At 48.4% G+C, this 15352-nt stretch overlaps 1 protein-coding gene across 6 annotated transcripts in view; it reads left to right on the forward strand.

Moving 5' to 3' along the window:
- Asap (ArfGAP domain of ASAP) overlaps positions 1-15352 on the forward strand; it is a 956637-nt gene that overhangs the window by 648875 nt on the left and 292410 nt on the right. For all 6 annotated transcript variants that reach the window (XM_069306348.1, XM_069306344.1, XM_069306347.1 and 3 more), the window contains exon 12: positions 11321-11433. In XM_069306348.1, coding sequence (XP_069162449.1) covers positions 11321-11433 — 113 coding nt within the window. The remainder of the gene's footprint in view (positions 1-11320; positions 11434-15352) is intronic.

Here is a 15352-nt window from a genome sequence, read left to right on the forward strand (position 1 = left end):
CTCACTCACCCTCATTCACCTCCCCACAATACTCTTTCTGTATTTATTCACTATACACAGACGTTATATATACGTATTTACATGTTTTGTTCACCATAACTGTACATCTAAGCTTGGTATGGTGAGTAAAAGCACAAAGATGTGGCTACTCACACAGTCAGCTGATTGGCGGCCGCCCTCAAGGCCAGATGAACTAATATTTGTCCTCCAACAATATTGTTTGTGGTGTCATTACGCTATATACACACATTATATATAAGTATCTACCTGTTTTATTCACCATACCTGAACAAATAAGCTGGTATGGTGCCCAAAGATCATAGTGGCCATCAGTAAACAACATGCCAAGTCGTGCAGACGACGCTCCTCCCTCACCAAAATCGGCAGCTCCCAACCCTCCTACTCTCGCTGTTATCTCACACATATACACACGTTATATATAAGTATCTACATTTGTGTCCACCATATCGAACCACTAAGCTGTCATGGTCCAGTGCAGTCACATAAATGGTGGCCACACTGTCAGAAAACGACGCCACAACCCCTCCCTCCCACAGCCTTACTCCTCCCTCCATGGAGCACAGCGGTAAATATCACCCACAATCCTGCTATTCTCAGAATCCTGGTCAGTTTTGTCACAGCAGGGGCTTTCAGGTATACTATCACTGCTAAATAAATAGAGTATCATTTATATTATGGTATTTGTAGGCGATGCTGTGGGTCACAAGCGAACAGCGGTGCTGTGAGCTCATGATGCGTGCGCCAGCCTTGGAGGCTTGCTCAATACTGACGCTGTAAACACCCAAGAATGTTGGCTGGATTTTTTTCTAGGTGGCATCTGGCAACTATCGGTCGTGGCTGTACTGTAGCTGCCCCTATCCCCAGGCGGGGCGTTTAAATTATAGCGCTAGACACGAAAATCATATATAAATGATGTGCGCGGTTTCGGTTTGTCACTGATATCATTTATATATGATATGCGCGGTTTGAGGGTTAACCCTTAACATGCTCGGGGTTTAATATCCTGTCATCCTACAGGCGCATGTCAGTTTGAAAAAAAAATTAATTATTTTGTCTTCCTAACCTGTTAATTTGTGTTCACTGATCACGGAAAAATAATAAAAAAAATCGTAAGTGGCATATATTGCTCGCTATAGGGCGGGGAAGTCTGGCAAATTATAGGCGCTGACTCATGCATGCGTCCCAGGCGGTCTGTTGCTCGCCAGCTGTCAGGCCGGAGTTGCCACAAAGAGATAATTACCAAATTATTTCAATGTCTCTGATTGATTTTTCATAGTTTTTTGCTGTAATATTATTCAATAGTGTGCAGTTGCTATATTTATATAATAAATGAGTGAATCATTGCTGTACTCAAAAATATGGTGTGCATATGTGATTCAATTATGTTCATCATCAGTGAACAAATACTTTGTCGGTTACTTACACTATAAGCACAGGTTATATATAAGTATTCTGCATGTTTTGTTCACTTAACGAACCACTAAGTAGCTATTATGAGTCAAAAAGTAACGAGGAGTGACCGCGGTGTACCAGCCAGCCACTCCCGCCCTCCCTCCAGTCATCTGACTCACCCACATTCTCCTCCCACACTACTGTTTTTGCTATAAATCACTATATACAGACGTTATATATAAGTATCTACATGTTTTGTTCACCATAACTGTACATCTAAGCTTGTATGAGGAGTAAAGGCACAAAGACGTAGGACCTCTACAGTCAGGATGGCTGCCACCTTCAAGGCCAGCCGCACTAATATTTCTCCTCCAACAATACTGTGTGGTGTTATTTCGCTATATATCTTATATACAGAAGTTATATATAAGTATTTACATGTTTTGTTCACCATAACTGTACATCTAAGCTTGTATGGTGAGTAAAGGCACAAAGACGTAGGACCTCTCACAGTCAGCTGATGGCTGCCGCCCTCAAGGCCAGACGCACTAATATTTCTCCTCCAACAATACTGTTGGTGTTATTACGCTATATACACACACATTATATATAATATCTACCTGTTTATTCATCATACTTTTACAAATAAACTGGTATGGTGCCCAAAGACCATCGTGGTAACCAGTAAACAACACGTCTGCACGGTGGCGTCATGCAGACGACGCCACCGCCCTCACCAAAATGGCAGGCTCCAAACCTTCTCTTGCTGTTTATACCTTCTATACACACGTTTATATATAAGTTCTACATTTGTATTCACCAATAGCGAACTACTAAGCTGGTATGCTGAGTGCAGTCAATAAAAGTGTGGCCACACAGTCAGAAGGACATCGCCACCACCCTCCCTCCCACAGCATTACTCCTCCCTCCATGGCGCACAGCGCTAAATTATCACCACAATCCTGCTATTATCAGAACCCTGCTCAGTTTTATCACAGTCAGGGGTCTTCTGTCATAATATCATAGCTACATAAATAGCATTAACAAGTATATTTTGGCATTTTTAGGCGATGCTGTGGTCACAAGCTGAACAGCAGTGCTGTTAGCTCATGCTGCGTGCGTCAGGCTTGGTTGCTCACTCAATACCGAGGCAATAACACCCGGGAGTTTGGCCTACGATTTAAAAAAAAATGGCGTCTGTTTTACAAGAGCCCTGATGAAGGTGTGGTGAACCCGTGTATCCGCGGGCCTTTTAAATCTTGCGTAGTACTCCAACACATCATATGACGTGATGCGCAGTTGACTGGAACAAGTCCAACACGTCATATGACGTGATGCGCACTTTTAAGGGTTAATCATCTCTCTCTTTCTATTTTACAACTTGTGCATATGTCTTATTTTTTCTTTATACTTTTCTAGTTCTTTATTAACTATGTGAGTTGTCAAAGAAGTTTCCAGTTGCAGATCTTTACCTAACTCTGTCAGTCCTCAGGGTCCCTTGGAGTTCTTCATCATGTGAGACTATTTTCTTGTTTATTTCTTCAAAATCACCACACTTCACTTTCCACACCTCATTTTCTTTCACTTGTTCCTCGATTTGCTCCTCCTGATTTGTTATCTTATCCATTAATGCAGTAATAATCTTACCTTGCTGAAGATTACTTCCTTTTAAATTGCAAAGCTCATTCCTTAGAGCTCCATTGTCCTCTTCCAATTTAAGCACATTTTCTTCATGCTTCTTTTGCATATCCTGAATTATCTCTAACCTGCCAAGAAATCCTCCTTTCTTTTATATCTTGTGGTGAGAATCCTTTGAAACAATCATCTGGTGGTGTGCTTACATTTCCCATGGTGGTGGTGGCGGCGGCGGTGGCCATCTTTGTTTTTGTTCTAGAACAGCCATCTTTGTTTTTGTTCTAGAACAAAAACAAACTTTTCCAACTCAGCTATTTTCACTCACCTTTACTTGTTTATTGTATTTTATTTGCTTTTACACTTCCCTGAATCTTTATGTAACCTGGGACACCACTGTAATTCTCAACCTGTTCCCAATACTGTCTTCACTCGACTATCCGGACTATATGGAAAGGACCCCCAGCCGGATAATCAAGTTTTCTGGATAAGAGTACTTTTTCAGCTCTTGAATCCAAAAGGGACCATTTCCAACAATTTTTATACCACACTCATGATTTGAATTGACACACTAATTAGTGTGTGGGGCTGGGTGGGTGGTTAGCTGCCTAGCTGGTAGGTGGGCAGGGAAAGTAGGTGGGCAGGCAGGTGGGTGAGCAAGCAGGTGGGTGGGTGAGTAGGTGGGCATGCAGGCAGGTGGGTGAGTAGGCAGGTGGGTGTGCAGGTAGGTGGGTGAACAGGTGGGTGGGTGGGCGAGCGAGCAGGAAGGTGGGTGAACAGGTGGGTGGGTGGGCTGGCTATCAGGCAGGTGGCTGAAAAGGTGGGTGGGTTGGCAGGTGGGTGAACAGGTGGCTGGGATGGTAGGTGGGCATGCAGGCAGGTGGGTGGGCGAGACTGGACAGACAGATCATGCGTCCTGCCTGGTCACCCCGTTCCCCCCCCCCCCCCACCTCACGCCAGCCTTCCCATCTCCCCTCCACGTGTGTCGACACGTGGGTGTTGACACGAAGTACAATGACTAACATATGCGCCATAAGTTCTGTTAAATCCCATTTTATTTTCTTGTAAATATTGAAATGAATAAATAGCAAACCAAATACTGTACTGTACTGTTCAACTATTATAGTGTTATTTAATATTCGTAACTAGCTCTCCACAGCAATAAGAAAACAATATAATTCTTGCAACACCTCCAATGCCACCTTTCTTGGTAGGCTTAAGCGAATCACATCTGTTACCCCACACACTCAACACTTTTCCCACCCTCCTTCCCCTTCCCTTCCTAATTGACTCCCTATCCCTTTCCTTCCCTTCCTGATCGACTCATTCCCTCCTTCCCTTCAACTCCTTCCTTCCCTTCCATTCCTTTCCTGATTGACTCCCTCCTTCCCTTCTTTTCCTGATCGACTCCCTCCCTTGGGGGCGTTCTGCCTCTCTGCTCGGTCTTCGGTTGCAATTTTCCAACCAAGTGAGATTTGTTTTGTTATGCCTACCTTTTTGGGTGCCTAACCCTGGTCGATGGCAGACATGGAATGCCCCCAACCACATGGGGGTTTCCATAGGCCATTGCCGCCTCTGCCTCTATGAGGGGTGGGGGGGGGGGAAGGCCAGGTTCGGGCTCGTGGTCCCCAGTAGGCTGAACTCTATTGACTAATATATCGCGTATCAGTCCGATAGCTCCAGGGAGCCTCCAGGGCGTGCCCAGAAAATGGCATTTCATTACATTCATTCAGTTTTTCTGGGGGGAGCCACGTTGGCTCCCTGGAGCTTTCCCAGGCTGATATGCTAACGTCAGACTTTGGCATCAGTCATGTGTATGGAGTTCTTAGGCCTACCGGGGACCACAGCCAGAACTAGGCCTCCTCAGAGAGGCAAGGGGAGCAATGGCCTATAGAAACCCCCGTGTGGTCGGAAGCATTCTATGTCTGCCATCGACCGGAACAGGCACCCAGAAAGGTGAGCGCCTCAAAAAAACACCCTATTCTGGTTAAAATTGCTACCAAAAGCCGAACTAGTGGATAGAAACTCCCCAACAGAAAACATGCAAACTAGTGTGATGTCACACGTCGCAGTGCCGCTGTCTGTGCAGCTTCCCCCCTCCCCGGGAGGGGGAAGAGGGAGCCCCAGACCCTCCATGCTGGCTACCTACACCTCAGTTCTTGAGGCTGATGCTATAGGCGAACGTCGTGTGCTCTGGCTCCTGTATCGCTTCAGCACTGTGGTGTTTGTTTTTGTGGGTGCGAGAGCCAGGAGTTATCTTTTGAGTACTCGGGCTGCATGTGCCTAGGGCTTCCTTCCCTAGGTGCCCTGTAAGTACTGCCCTTGGGGCTTGGGGCCACCTTCCACAGGCTCCTCGGGGTCTGCCTCTGCTGGTCCATTTTATCTTTTCGGTTTTTCGGCTTCCTGTTGGGCTCTTGGATGTTCTGTTCTCCCTTGTTACCGGCAGGTAAGAGGCAGTTTGCACTGGTAGGGGCGCAGGGTGCTGCACAGCTTGTATTCCTGACATACATTCCTGACGCTCAGGACCCTAGGAATCCCCTAGGGGGCGCGTGGGTCCGATGGATGTGACCCCGGAGTCCCCGCTCGCTGTGTGCGAGTTTGAGGGTTGCTCGGTCCCCTTGTTTCAAGGTGACCCTCATTGTTTTTGCCTCAGCCACGCTGCCTGTTGGGTCGGTGATACTTTCGATCCTGAGTCCTGTGAGTGTTGCTGCTTGCTTGTGACCCAATTTACCCAATCCTCCAATGATTCTATTTGGGTACAGGCGGCGCGGGCGTTGCAATCTAGGTTTCGTCTGTTGCAACGCGCTCGGTTGGTTGCTCACCCGGATGCCCCAGGGCTGCCCCGCTTTGCTTTTCGAGACCCAGACTTTGGGGTGGGGGGTCGCTTCGATCCTGGTTCAGTCCGCACCTCCTCGTCCTTCCCCTTCTGTTCGTTCTGGTCCGCCCCCCCCCCCTTGTTTCCGGCCCCTAAGCGTCTGAGGGTTTCGGGGTCGGAGCAGGGGTTACTTGATATCGAGACTTGGGCAGCTTCGGGGGGGTGCCCCTTCCGGGGGGGGGGGGGGGCAGCAGAGGCATTCGAGTCTTGTCTCCCGGCCGTAGCTTCTGGGTCTGACCAGTGGGGCCCCCTTTTTTCCGGCTTATACGGCTGCTTCGTCCTTGTCTTGTGGGGTCGGGGCTTGGGGAGAGGACTCGGCCCCGGGTCCTGTGGTGAAGGACCTCAAGGCTGGGGAGGGGCTGACTTGGGGGCCTTGGGCCCCGCTGGACCCCGCCTGGGTTTTTCTTCCCTCTGAGCGGGGCTTATTGTTACAAGGTGTGGGGTTTTCTTTTCCCCCCTCTGCGTACGAGTTGGATTTGGTGTTGGCCCCTCCCCGGGTTTGGTTTCGTGTTCCCCCGGGTACGTCAGTTCCATCTTTCCGGAGGTTTTCGGCTTATTGCATCCAACCTGATGTGGTGCGGGCGGCCTTTGCAGCTTACCTCCTGCGTGACCCGGATTATGCCTCGGAAATGGATCCGTCCGAGTTCAGGTTTGGGACTTCGTTCCCTTTCTGGCTCCGTTACGAGGTTCTGGAGTCTTCCTGGCTAGCAGACTGCACCTTGTTTGTTCTGGATTCCTGGCATTCCTTCTGTCGTTCCCGCACGCTGGAGTGGCGGGAAGCTTCCACGGTGCTTCAGGTTTTCCTGGGGGGCGATCTTGAGTACCTGAATGATTGCTTGTTTGCCCCTGCCCTTCCCCGCAATGTGGGCATTATTCAGCTCCATGTGCAGGTTCCTACCCTTTTGGCGGCACTCATAGCGGAAGACTTGCACGCCCGGGTCCTTTTGGCTTCGGCCTTGTGGTTCTTTTCCCTTCTGGAGCTGTCCTCGGATTGACTTGTGGAGGATGTGAGGACACTTGGGTCTGTCCCGGGGTCCGGCGCATTGTCCTCGACAGCGTGTTCATCGGCTGCCTTGTTGAAGCTGTTCACGCCGATTTTGCAGGATGTGGTTTCCCTGTTTTATGCTTCCCGTCTCGCGTGTCGGCAGATGGTGCTGGGTTCCTCCGTGGAATCTGCTTGGGCTCTGGCTCTTAGGGGTTCTTTGCCTTTTTGTCCTCTTCTGTTTGAGGAGTCGGCCGTGGCGCAGTTTATTCAGGCTGCGTCGTCGGCTTGTCGTTCGATGTCGGACTTGTTGGTTTTCCGGTGGTCCCGGGGTGGGTCTTCCCGGAAGGGTCGTGCCAGGGCTCGGGGTTCCTCTTGTCGTGGTAGGCCACTGGTGTCAGGTTCGGGTTCGGCTCCTACTTCGGACCCTCCCTCGTCTGGTCGGCTCGGTGTTTGCTCTGTGCGGGGTTCTGGGTCTCGTAAGGGGCGCCAGCCCTTTCGCGGTTTGCCCCATTGATGGGGGGATGGCTTGCGCTGGTCGCCCACGCCTGGTCCCATGATTCGTGGGCATTTCGGGTCGTGTCTGTCCGCCTGCAGTGGCGTTGGGTGCCACACCCCCCCCCCCCCCTCGGGGGGGGGGGAGGTCAGGGCTGGCAGGGCTGGCAGGGCTGGCAGGGCTGGCAGGGCAGGTTTCTTCCCCTGCGCTCTGTCGGGTCGTCTTGGAGTGGGTTCGCTTGGGCGTTGTCGAAACGACGTCGTCCCTCAGATGGGTTTCCCGTCTGTTTCCGGTTCCGAAACGGGACTGCACGGAACTGCGGTTCATTCTGGACTTGTCCCGTCTGAACCCCTGGGTTCATTGCTCCTCCTTTTGGATGACTACGCTGTCTCGGGTTCGGCTCCTCTTGGAGCCGGGCGCTTGGATGGTGTCCCTGGACCTCCGGGACGCTTATTGGCATGTCCCGATTCATCCACGGTTCAGGGACTGGCTCGGTTTTGTTGTGGGGCGTCTGAGTTACCACTTTCGTTGTCTCACATTCGGGGTGAACCTTTGTTCCTCGCGTGTTCACGCGCCTTACACAGGTTGTGGTAGCCCGTTTGCGTCTCCTAGGTGTTCAGGTGTTGGCCTACCTCGATGACTGGCTGGTTTGGGCTCCCAGCCGGTCAGCTTGCTTGCTAGCCAGGGATTTGGTCTTTCCCAGCTCGCCGGGTTCGGGTTCTAGGTGAACTGGAGGAATTCACCATCAGGTACCCTCTCAGGTTTGGACTTGGCTGGGTCTCCTTTGGGGCTCTCGGACCGCCTCCTTGTCTCTCCCTCCGGAGTCTCTCCTGCGGCTGGGGTCTCGCCTTCGTCTGTTTCTGGTGGGCCCTCGGGTCACCTGGCGGTTGCTCGAGGGGCTGTGCGGGAGCCTGAACTTCGCAATGGTGGTCTACCCGCCGGGTCAGGTTTGGCTTAGTCGGCTGTTCTGGTTCCTTTGGGGTCACCCTTCTGCCTCTCTCGCGATCGCAGGGTTTGTCCCCCGAGGGCCTTGCGTCGAGTGATGTGTCACCAGTTTCCTCTTCGGGTTTTTCAGGGTTCAGTGCCTTGGCGTCTACCCGAGCCCTCGCTCGATGTGTACACAGATGCGTCGTCTCTCGGCTGGGGCTTTGTGATCAGTGCTCACCAGGCCGGCCAGGGGCGTTGGGATCCGTCCTTCCATCGAGCTCACAGCACGGTGCGGGAGTTCACGGCAGTGTGGTTTGCTCTTTGGAGGATTCGGATGGCCCGCGGATCGACGATTCGGCTCCATTCGGACTGCTCTCAGGTGGTTCATTGCCTGAACCGCGGGGGTTTGATGCGGTCCTAGTCTCTTTGGGGTTGGTCACTTCGGGTGACTCTTCTGCTGAGTTCTCTGGGTTTGGCTCTCCTGGCGGTTCACTTACAGGGAGTGTCCAACGTCTTGGCCGACACCCTGTCTCGCTTCGTTCCCCTCTCCACGGAGTGGACGGTCGATGACGAGTCCTTCCATTGGCTTTGCCAGACGTTCGGGCGCCCCGAGGTGGACCTCTTCGCGTCGGCGTGGTCGCGGCATCTTCCCGTGTATGTGGCGCCCTTCCCCAATTGCGAGGCCGTCGGGGTCGATTCCTTTTGGCTAGACTGGTCGAGGTGGGGGTTCCTGTATCTCTTTTCCCCGGTTCGGCTGTTGCTCCAGGTCCTGACTCGCTTGGAGACTTACCAGGGGAGAGTTGTCCTTCTGGCCCCTTGGTGGCCGGCCCAGCCTTGGTTTCAGGCGCTGCTTGATCGGTGCCCAAACCCGAGGGTTTTCCCGCGGCTCCGCCTCTTTCAGCATATCAGGCTAGTACGTCACGTGGCTGGTTCGATCTTCTCCTCAAGTCTTCGCGTATGAGTTTTTTGACTCGAGTTTATCATCATCTCTATGGTGATCAGGTGGCCTCCTTGTTGGTGTCCCACCTGAGGGCTTCTTCTCGGCGGCAGTATGAAGTTTCCTGGCGGTCTTTCTGTTTCTTTTTGCGTCTTCGTTGTGTTAGTTCCTTATCTGTTCGGGTGGTCTTGTCCTTTCTCTCTTGGTTGTTTCAGGACCATCATCTTATGCCTAACACTGTCGCCTCGTATCGTGCGGCGCTGGTGGAGCCGCTTCAGCTTGCCTTCGGTATCGATGTTACGTCTGCGCCGTTTCGCAAGCTGTCTTGTGCATTGTTTCACCTCCGGCCTGCTCATGCGCCGCTTGAGTCGTCCTGGTCTTTGGACCGAGTGCTCGCTTACCTCTCGTCTCCTCATTTCGTTGTGGCCCCTTCGGTCCAGGATTGTTTCTCCAAGGCTCTTTTCTAGTTGGCATTAGCCTCTGAGGGTCGGGTAGGGAAGCTTCATGCTCTCCTCCGGCGCAGGGGTTTCTGCTCTTTTGGTCATGGAGATTGTTGTGTTCGCTTGCAGCCGTCTCCTTCTTTTCTGGCAAAGAATGAGACTGCTGCATTCCGGAGGGGTCCGTGGGTGGTTGATGCTTGGTTGGTCAGGCCGGGGGTGCATCATGTTTTGTGTCCGGTTGCGGCGCTTCGCCATTATTTGCGCGCCACGGCTTCTGTGTCCAGGGACACGTTTTGGGTTGATGCGGTTTCCCTTCTTCCCTGTTCGCGGGTTCGGGTCTGCCAGGTCGTCCGCAGGGTTATTAAGTCCAGCCAGCCTGTGGTCTATCCCTGTGCCCATGACGTTCGTAAGTTTGCGGCTCTTGCTGCCGTCTTTGGGAATATGTCTTGGTCTGATATTCGGGCATGGGGTTTTTGGCGGTCGAACAGGGTCCTGGCTGCTCGTTACCTTGTGAATGTCCCTGGGCCCCGTTGGGCCTGTGTTGCTTTGGGTCGTTGGTTGCAGCCAGTTGTCTCGGCTTTGAGTTGAGGATTGAGCGACGACTGCCTCCCGGGTAAGTCTCTCTCTTTTCCGTCTGTGGGTAGTTAGCTCCGGGGAGCCGACGGGGCTCCCCCCAGAAAACCAGCGTTGAATGTAATAAAACGCTATTTTCTGGGTGAGTCCCGGAGGCTCCCCGGCATCCCTCCCTCCCTCCGGTCAGCGTTTTTTTCGCGTTTTTGACATCCAGCCTCAAGAACTGAGGTGTGGGTAGCCGGCGTGGAGGGTCTTGGGCTCCCGCCTGGGGATTGGGGAAGCTGCGCAGACAGCGGCGTGGCGACGTGTGACGTCACACTAGTTTGCTTGTTTTCTGTTGGGGAGTTCTATCCAATAGTTCGGCTTTTGTTAGCAATTTTAACCAGAAAAGGGGTTTGTTTTGAGGTGCTTACCTTTCTGGGTGCCTGTTCCGGTCGATAGCAGACATAGAATGTTTCCAACCACACGGGGGTTTCTATAGGCCATTGCTTCCCTTGCCTCTTTGAGGGGGGGCCCGGTTCTGGCCCTGGTCCCCGGTAGGCCTAAGAACTCCATACACATGACTGATGCCAAAGTCTGACATTAGCATATCAGCCTGGGAAAGCGCCAGGGAGCCTCCGGGACTCACCCCGAAAATGGTGTTTCATTACATTCAACGCTGTTTTTTTTTTTTTTTTTTTTTTTATCAATTTTGAGGCCTTAATGTTTATTATAACCAAAAGTGGCGTGTTTAGTTTCGCTCACTATGTGGGTGCTTTCCCGGTGGTGGCGGACATGATTAAAATTCACTCACAATTTTTTCAGTGCCACTGCTCTTTGCACCTCATTAGAGGAGGCCAGATTCTGGCTCATGGTCTTAAGTAGGCCTAAAAGAAATCATAGTAGTTTGGCACTATCTTGGTAGGCATTTAGTAGTTTGGCACCTATCTTAGTAGGCATTTAGTAGTTTGGTACTATCTTAGCATTGTAGCTTCAGGAGGCTTCCAGGGGCTGACCCAGAAATTGGAATTTCATTACATTCAATGCTGCTTTTTTTCCTTTATAGATGTAACTTGGCTATCAACAAATTATGGTGTCATGGTTTGCATCGAGTGCTCAGGGATTCATCGAGACCTTGGAGTTCACATTTCCAGAATACAAAGTTTAACCTTAGATAAGGTAAGATTTTACATCCTGTATAGTACGTATTCAGATTTTTTTGTTAACTGGAATATATGTCTTTCACCCCTTGGCTGTGCATTGCATCATATGATGGGGGTGAGTAATTATGCTGAGACTGTACATCCCATCACATGAAGTATTAGGGTACAGTGTAAGATCTTAAAATCCGGCTAAAAAACGGAGCTCACAAAAGGGTGTCTGTTTACTGGAGGCCTGAGGGCTTAATCAGGCCTCCAATAAACAGATGCTATTTAACCCTTCTGCTGCTAAGGGGTCCTGAGGAGATTTACACCCCTGTGCACAAGAAAAAAAATTCTAACCAATTATTTAGTCTTCTGAAAATGTTAATTTGTGTTCCCTGAGTACTGGAAAAATAAAAAATAAATCGTAGGTGATATATTTTGACTGCAATAGGCCAAAGAAGTCTGGCAAAATGTGGGCGTTGACAGAGCGATAATCAGTGGCTGTGTGTGTCACCCGAGCTGACAGGTGGGAGTTGCCACAAAGATATCATTACCTAATTATTTCAATGTCTCTGATTGATTTCTCCTTAGTTTTTTTTTTTTTTTGCAGTAATATTATTCAATAGTGTGTAGTGTGATAGATTTATATAATAAAAAGGGTGAATCATCGCTATACTAAAAATTATGGTGTGCATATTAGTAATTCAATTATGTTCATAAAACAATAAACAAATAGTTTTGCTGTTATTACACTCTATACACAGGTTATATATACAGTGGCACCTCGACATACGATTGCCCCTACTTACGATAATTTCGAGTTACGATGTAAATTTCATCAAAAAATGTGACTCGACATCCGATGGTGTCGTCGACTTCCGATATTTGTTGGTACACATGCGGGTCGACTGAGTGCGTGGTTCCCGGTCACGCGGCCAACCTGCCTCAGTTTACTACAGCTGCCCGCTTAGTGACGATCGCGCCTATAAGAAATTCCGCTTTTGTGGTGATTTTTTGCATTTTGAACATTAAAGTAATTATTATATATCACGCCATGAGTCCCAGGAAAGTCAGTGGTAAGGCTCAACATATGAAAACCCATGTAAGGATGACCATAGAGCAGAAACAAGAGTACAGAATGTCTCTTCCTCAACAATTAAGAAAATGTGTACAGCATGAAAAGAATTGCAAATCTTTGCTGAAATGACTCGCCCAAATGAAGCTGCAGTAGGCCGTTGCCTTAACCTATTCAATGACACTGTGATGCATCATTACAGACAAATGTTAAAACGAAGGGAAAACAAATGTCTCTTGACAAATTTGTAGTGAGACAAACAAGCACTGAACCACAACCAGGTCCTAATGGTATTCAGGCAAAACATAGGAGAGTGTGTACCACTAGAGAAAACATCACTGCCTGATGTGATAATGGAAGGGGACTCCCCTTCCAAACAGTAACAACTCTCCTCCTTTCCCCTCATCACCATCTTCCATACGCCATCAAGAGCCCTCCATAAAGGTAAGAGAAACTTTGGTACTGTATTGTAGTTAGAAAAAAACATTGTATTCAGTATAAAATGTATTTGTATGTTAATATTTTGGAGGGTGGGGAACAGATTTATTCAATTCCCCTTTGTTTCTTATGGGAAAAATCACTTCGACTTACGATATTTTGAGTTACGATCCGTCTCTGGGAACGGATTAGCATCGTAAGTCGAGGCCCCTATTGTATAAGTATATATACAAACCACTAAGTTGGTATTATAAGTCGAAATGCAACGAGAAGTGACCGCCACACACCTGCCAGCCAGCGACTACAGGAGAATAGGCAGATATGTAAAAGGGAAAGATCGACCTTTGAGGATCACCCTAAATGGTGCCAAACAGATGGAAGAAGTACTAAGGAATGCTAGAAAATTACAAAGTGATGAGGATGGGAAAGTGTGGTCGTTAAGACGAGATCTTTCAAAAGAAGATAGAAGCTGAAACTGAACCTCGCTGAGGCAAAACGTTTAAATGAGAGCAGAAATGAAGAAGAAATCAATTCTTTTTTCTATAAAGTGATAGGGGTAGGCAGACCAGTAGAGTGATACATAAAGGCAAACCAACAAAATCATTAGAGAGAGAGGGAGTGAAAAATAAGAAGAGGGGGAACAAGTTCCTGAAGATTGCATACACCAACGTAGATGGAGTAAGATCGAAGATACTGGAGTTAAGTGATATATGTAATACAGCTGCAGACACCAGACATTGTTGCACTCACAGAGACAAAACTTGATGTTATTTTAAATGAGGTCTTATTCCCAAGGGGCTACTCAATTTGGAGACGGGACAGAAAAATTAGGAAGGTGAAAGAACACCTAAAGGTGAACAAAATAATGACTGCCAATCCACAAGAAGTTGACATAATAGCACTAGAGATCTGCCATGAGGATGATAAACTAAAGTTCATAAATGCATATAGTCCACCGCCAAACAGCACATGGTCAAAGGAGGAGCTACATAGTAAACGAGAAGGTCTTATAACAATAATGAGAGATCATAGAGAGAGCGGATAACGATAGATCACGACTGTTGATAGTCGGCGACTTCAACTTGAAATCCATAGACTGAGAAGCATATGAAGCTAAAACAGAAGATTTTCGGTCTAGTAAATTTGTAGACCTCATCCTGGAAACATTCTTGTATCAATATATTAAACAAGCTACTAGAATGAGGGAAGGGGACGTTCCCTCCATGCTAGATTTGATATTTACCAAGAAGGAGGAAGAAATATTTTACATTCAGCACCTTCCTCCCTTGGGTAAAAGTGACCATGTCTTTTTGGGAATAAAGTATGCAATGCATTATAATCTGGAAGAAAATAAGAAGGTTGATGCAATTGAAAAACCTGACTTCAGGAGAGGACATTATGGCAACCTTAGAAATTTTTTTAGTGAGTATAATTGGACAGACTTGTTGCTAGACAAGGAAGTGAATGAGATGTATGTCAAGTTTTGTGAAATATATGATAAAGGCATAAAAAAAATTATACCAAAACAGAGATGCAGAACTAGGAATCAGGATTGGTTAACAGAAGAGTTCAGAAAGATTGGTTCAGCCAGAGACCAAAAGACACAAAAATGGAATCGATACAGGAAGAGGCCAAAACCCCAAACATACCAGTGATACAAAGATGCGAGAAACAACTACACGGCAGTGAGGAGAGAGGCAGAAAGAAATTTTGAAAAAGGGATTGCAGATAAAAACCACTGCCAGTATTGGACCTATTCGTACAAGTGAAGGTTCATACACGGAGGATGACAAAGAAATTAGTGAAATCCTAAAAAAGCAGTATGAGGACATGTTTAGCACTCCAATAAACAACATGAAGGTGGAAGATCCAGACAATTTCTTTATGCGGGATATTCAAACCCCTGTAAATATAACTGATATAAACACGAGCGCACTAAATTTTGAAAGAGAAATTGAAAACATGCCCATGCACTCGGCCCCAGGTCCAGACTCATGGAATTCAATATTTATAAAGAAATGCAAAGTGCCGGTAGCACAGGCACTCAGTATAGTGTGGAGGAAGAGCTTGGACACGGGGGAGATACCAGATGCACTTAAAGTAGCAGACATAGCCCCTCTACACAAGGGAGGGAGCAAAGCATTGGCAAAGAATTATAGACCAGTTGCACTAACATCGCACATCATAAAAGTATTTGAGAGAGTGATTAGGAGTCAGGTCACCAATTTCATGGAGACCAATGACCTTCACAACCCAGGCCAACATGGATTTCGAGCGGGAAGATCGTGCCTCTCACAGCTACTTGAGCACTACAACAAAGTCACTGAGGCATTAGAAGAAAATCAGAATGCTGATGTGATATACACGGACTTCGCAAAGGTTTTCGATAAATGTGACCATGGCGTGATAGCACACAAAATGAAGTCAATGGGAATAACCG

This window comes from Procambarus clarkii, chromosome 57 (assembly GCF_040958095.1).
Source record: "Procambarus clarkii isolate CNS0578487 chromosome 57, FALCON_Pclarkii_2.0, whole genome shotgun sequence".
Classification (NCBI taxonomy): Eukaryota; Metazoa; Arthropoda; class Malacostraca; order Decapoda; family Cambaridae; genus Procambarus; species Procambarus clarkii.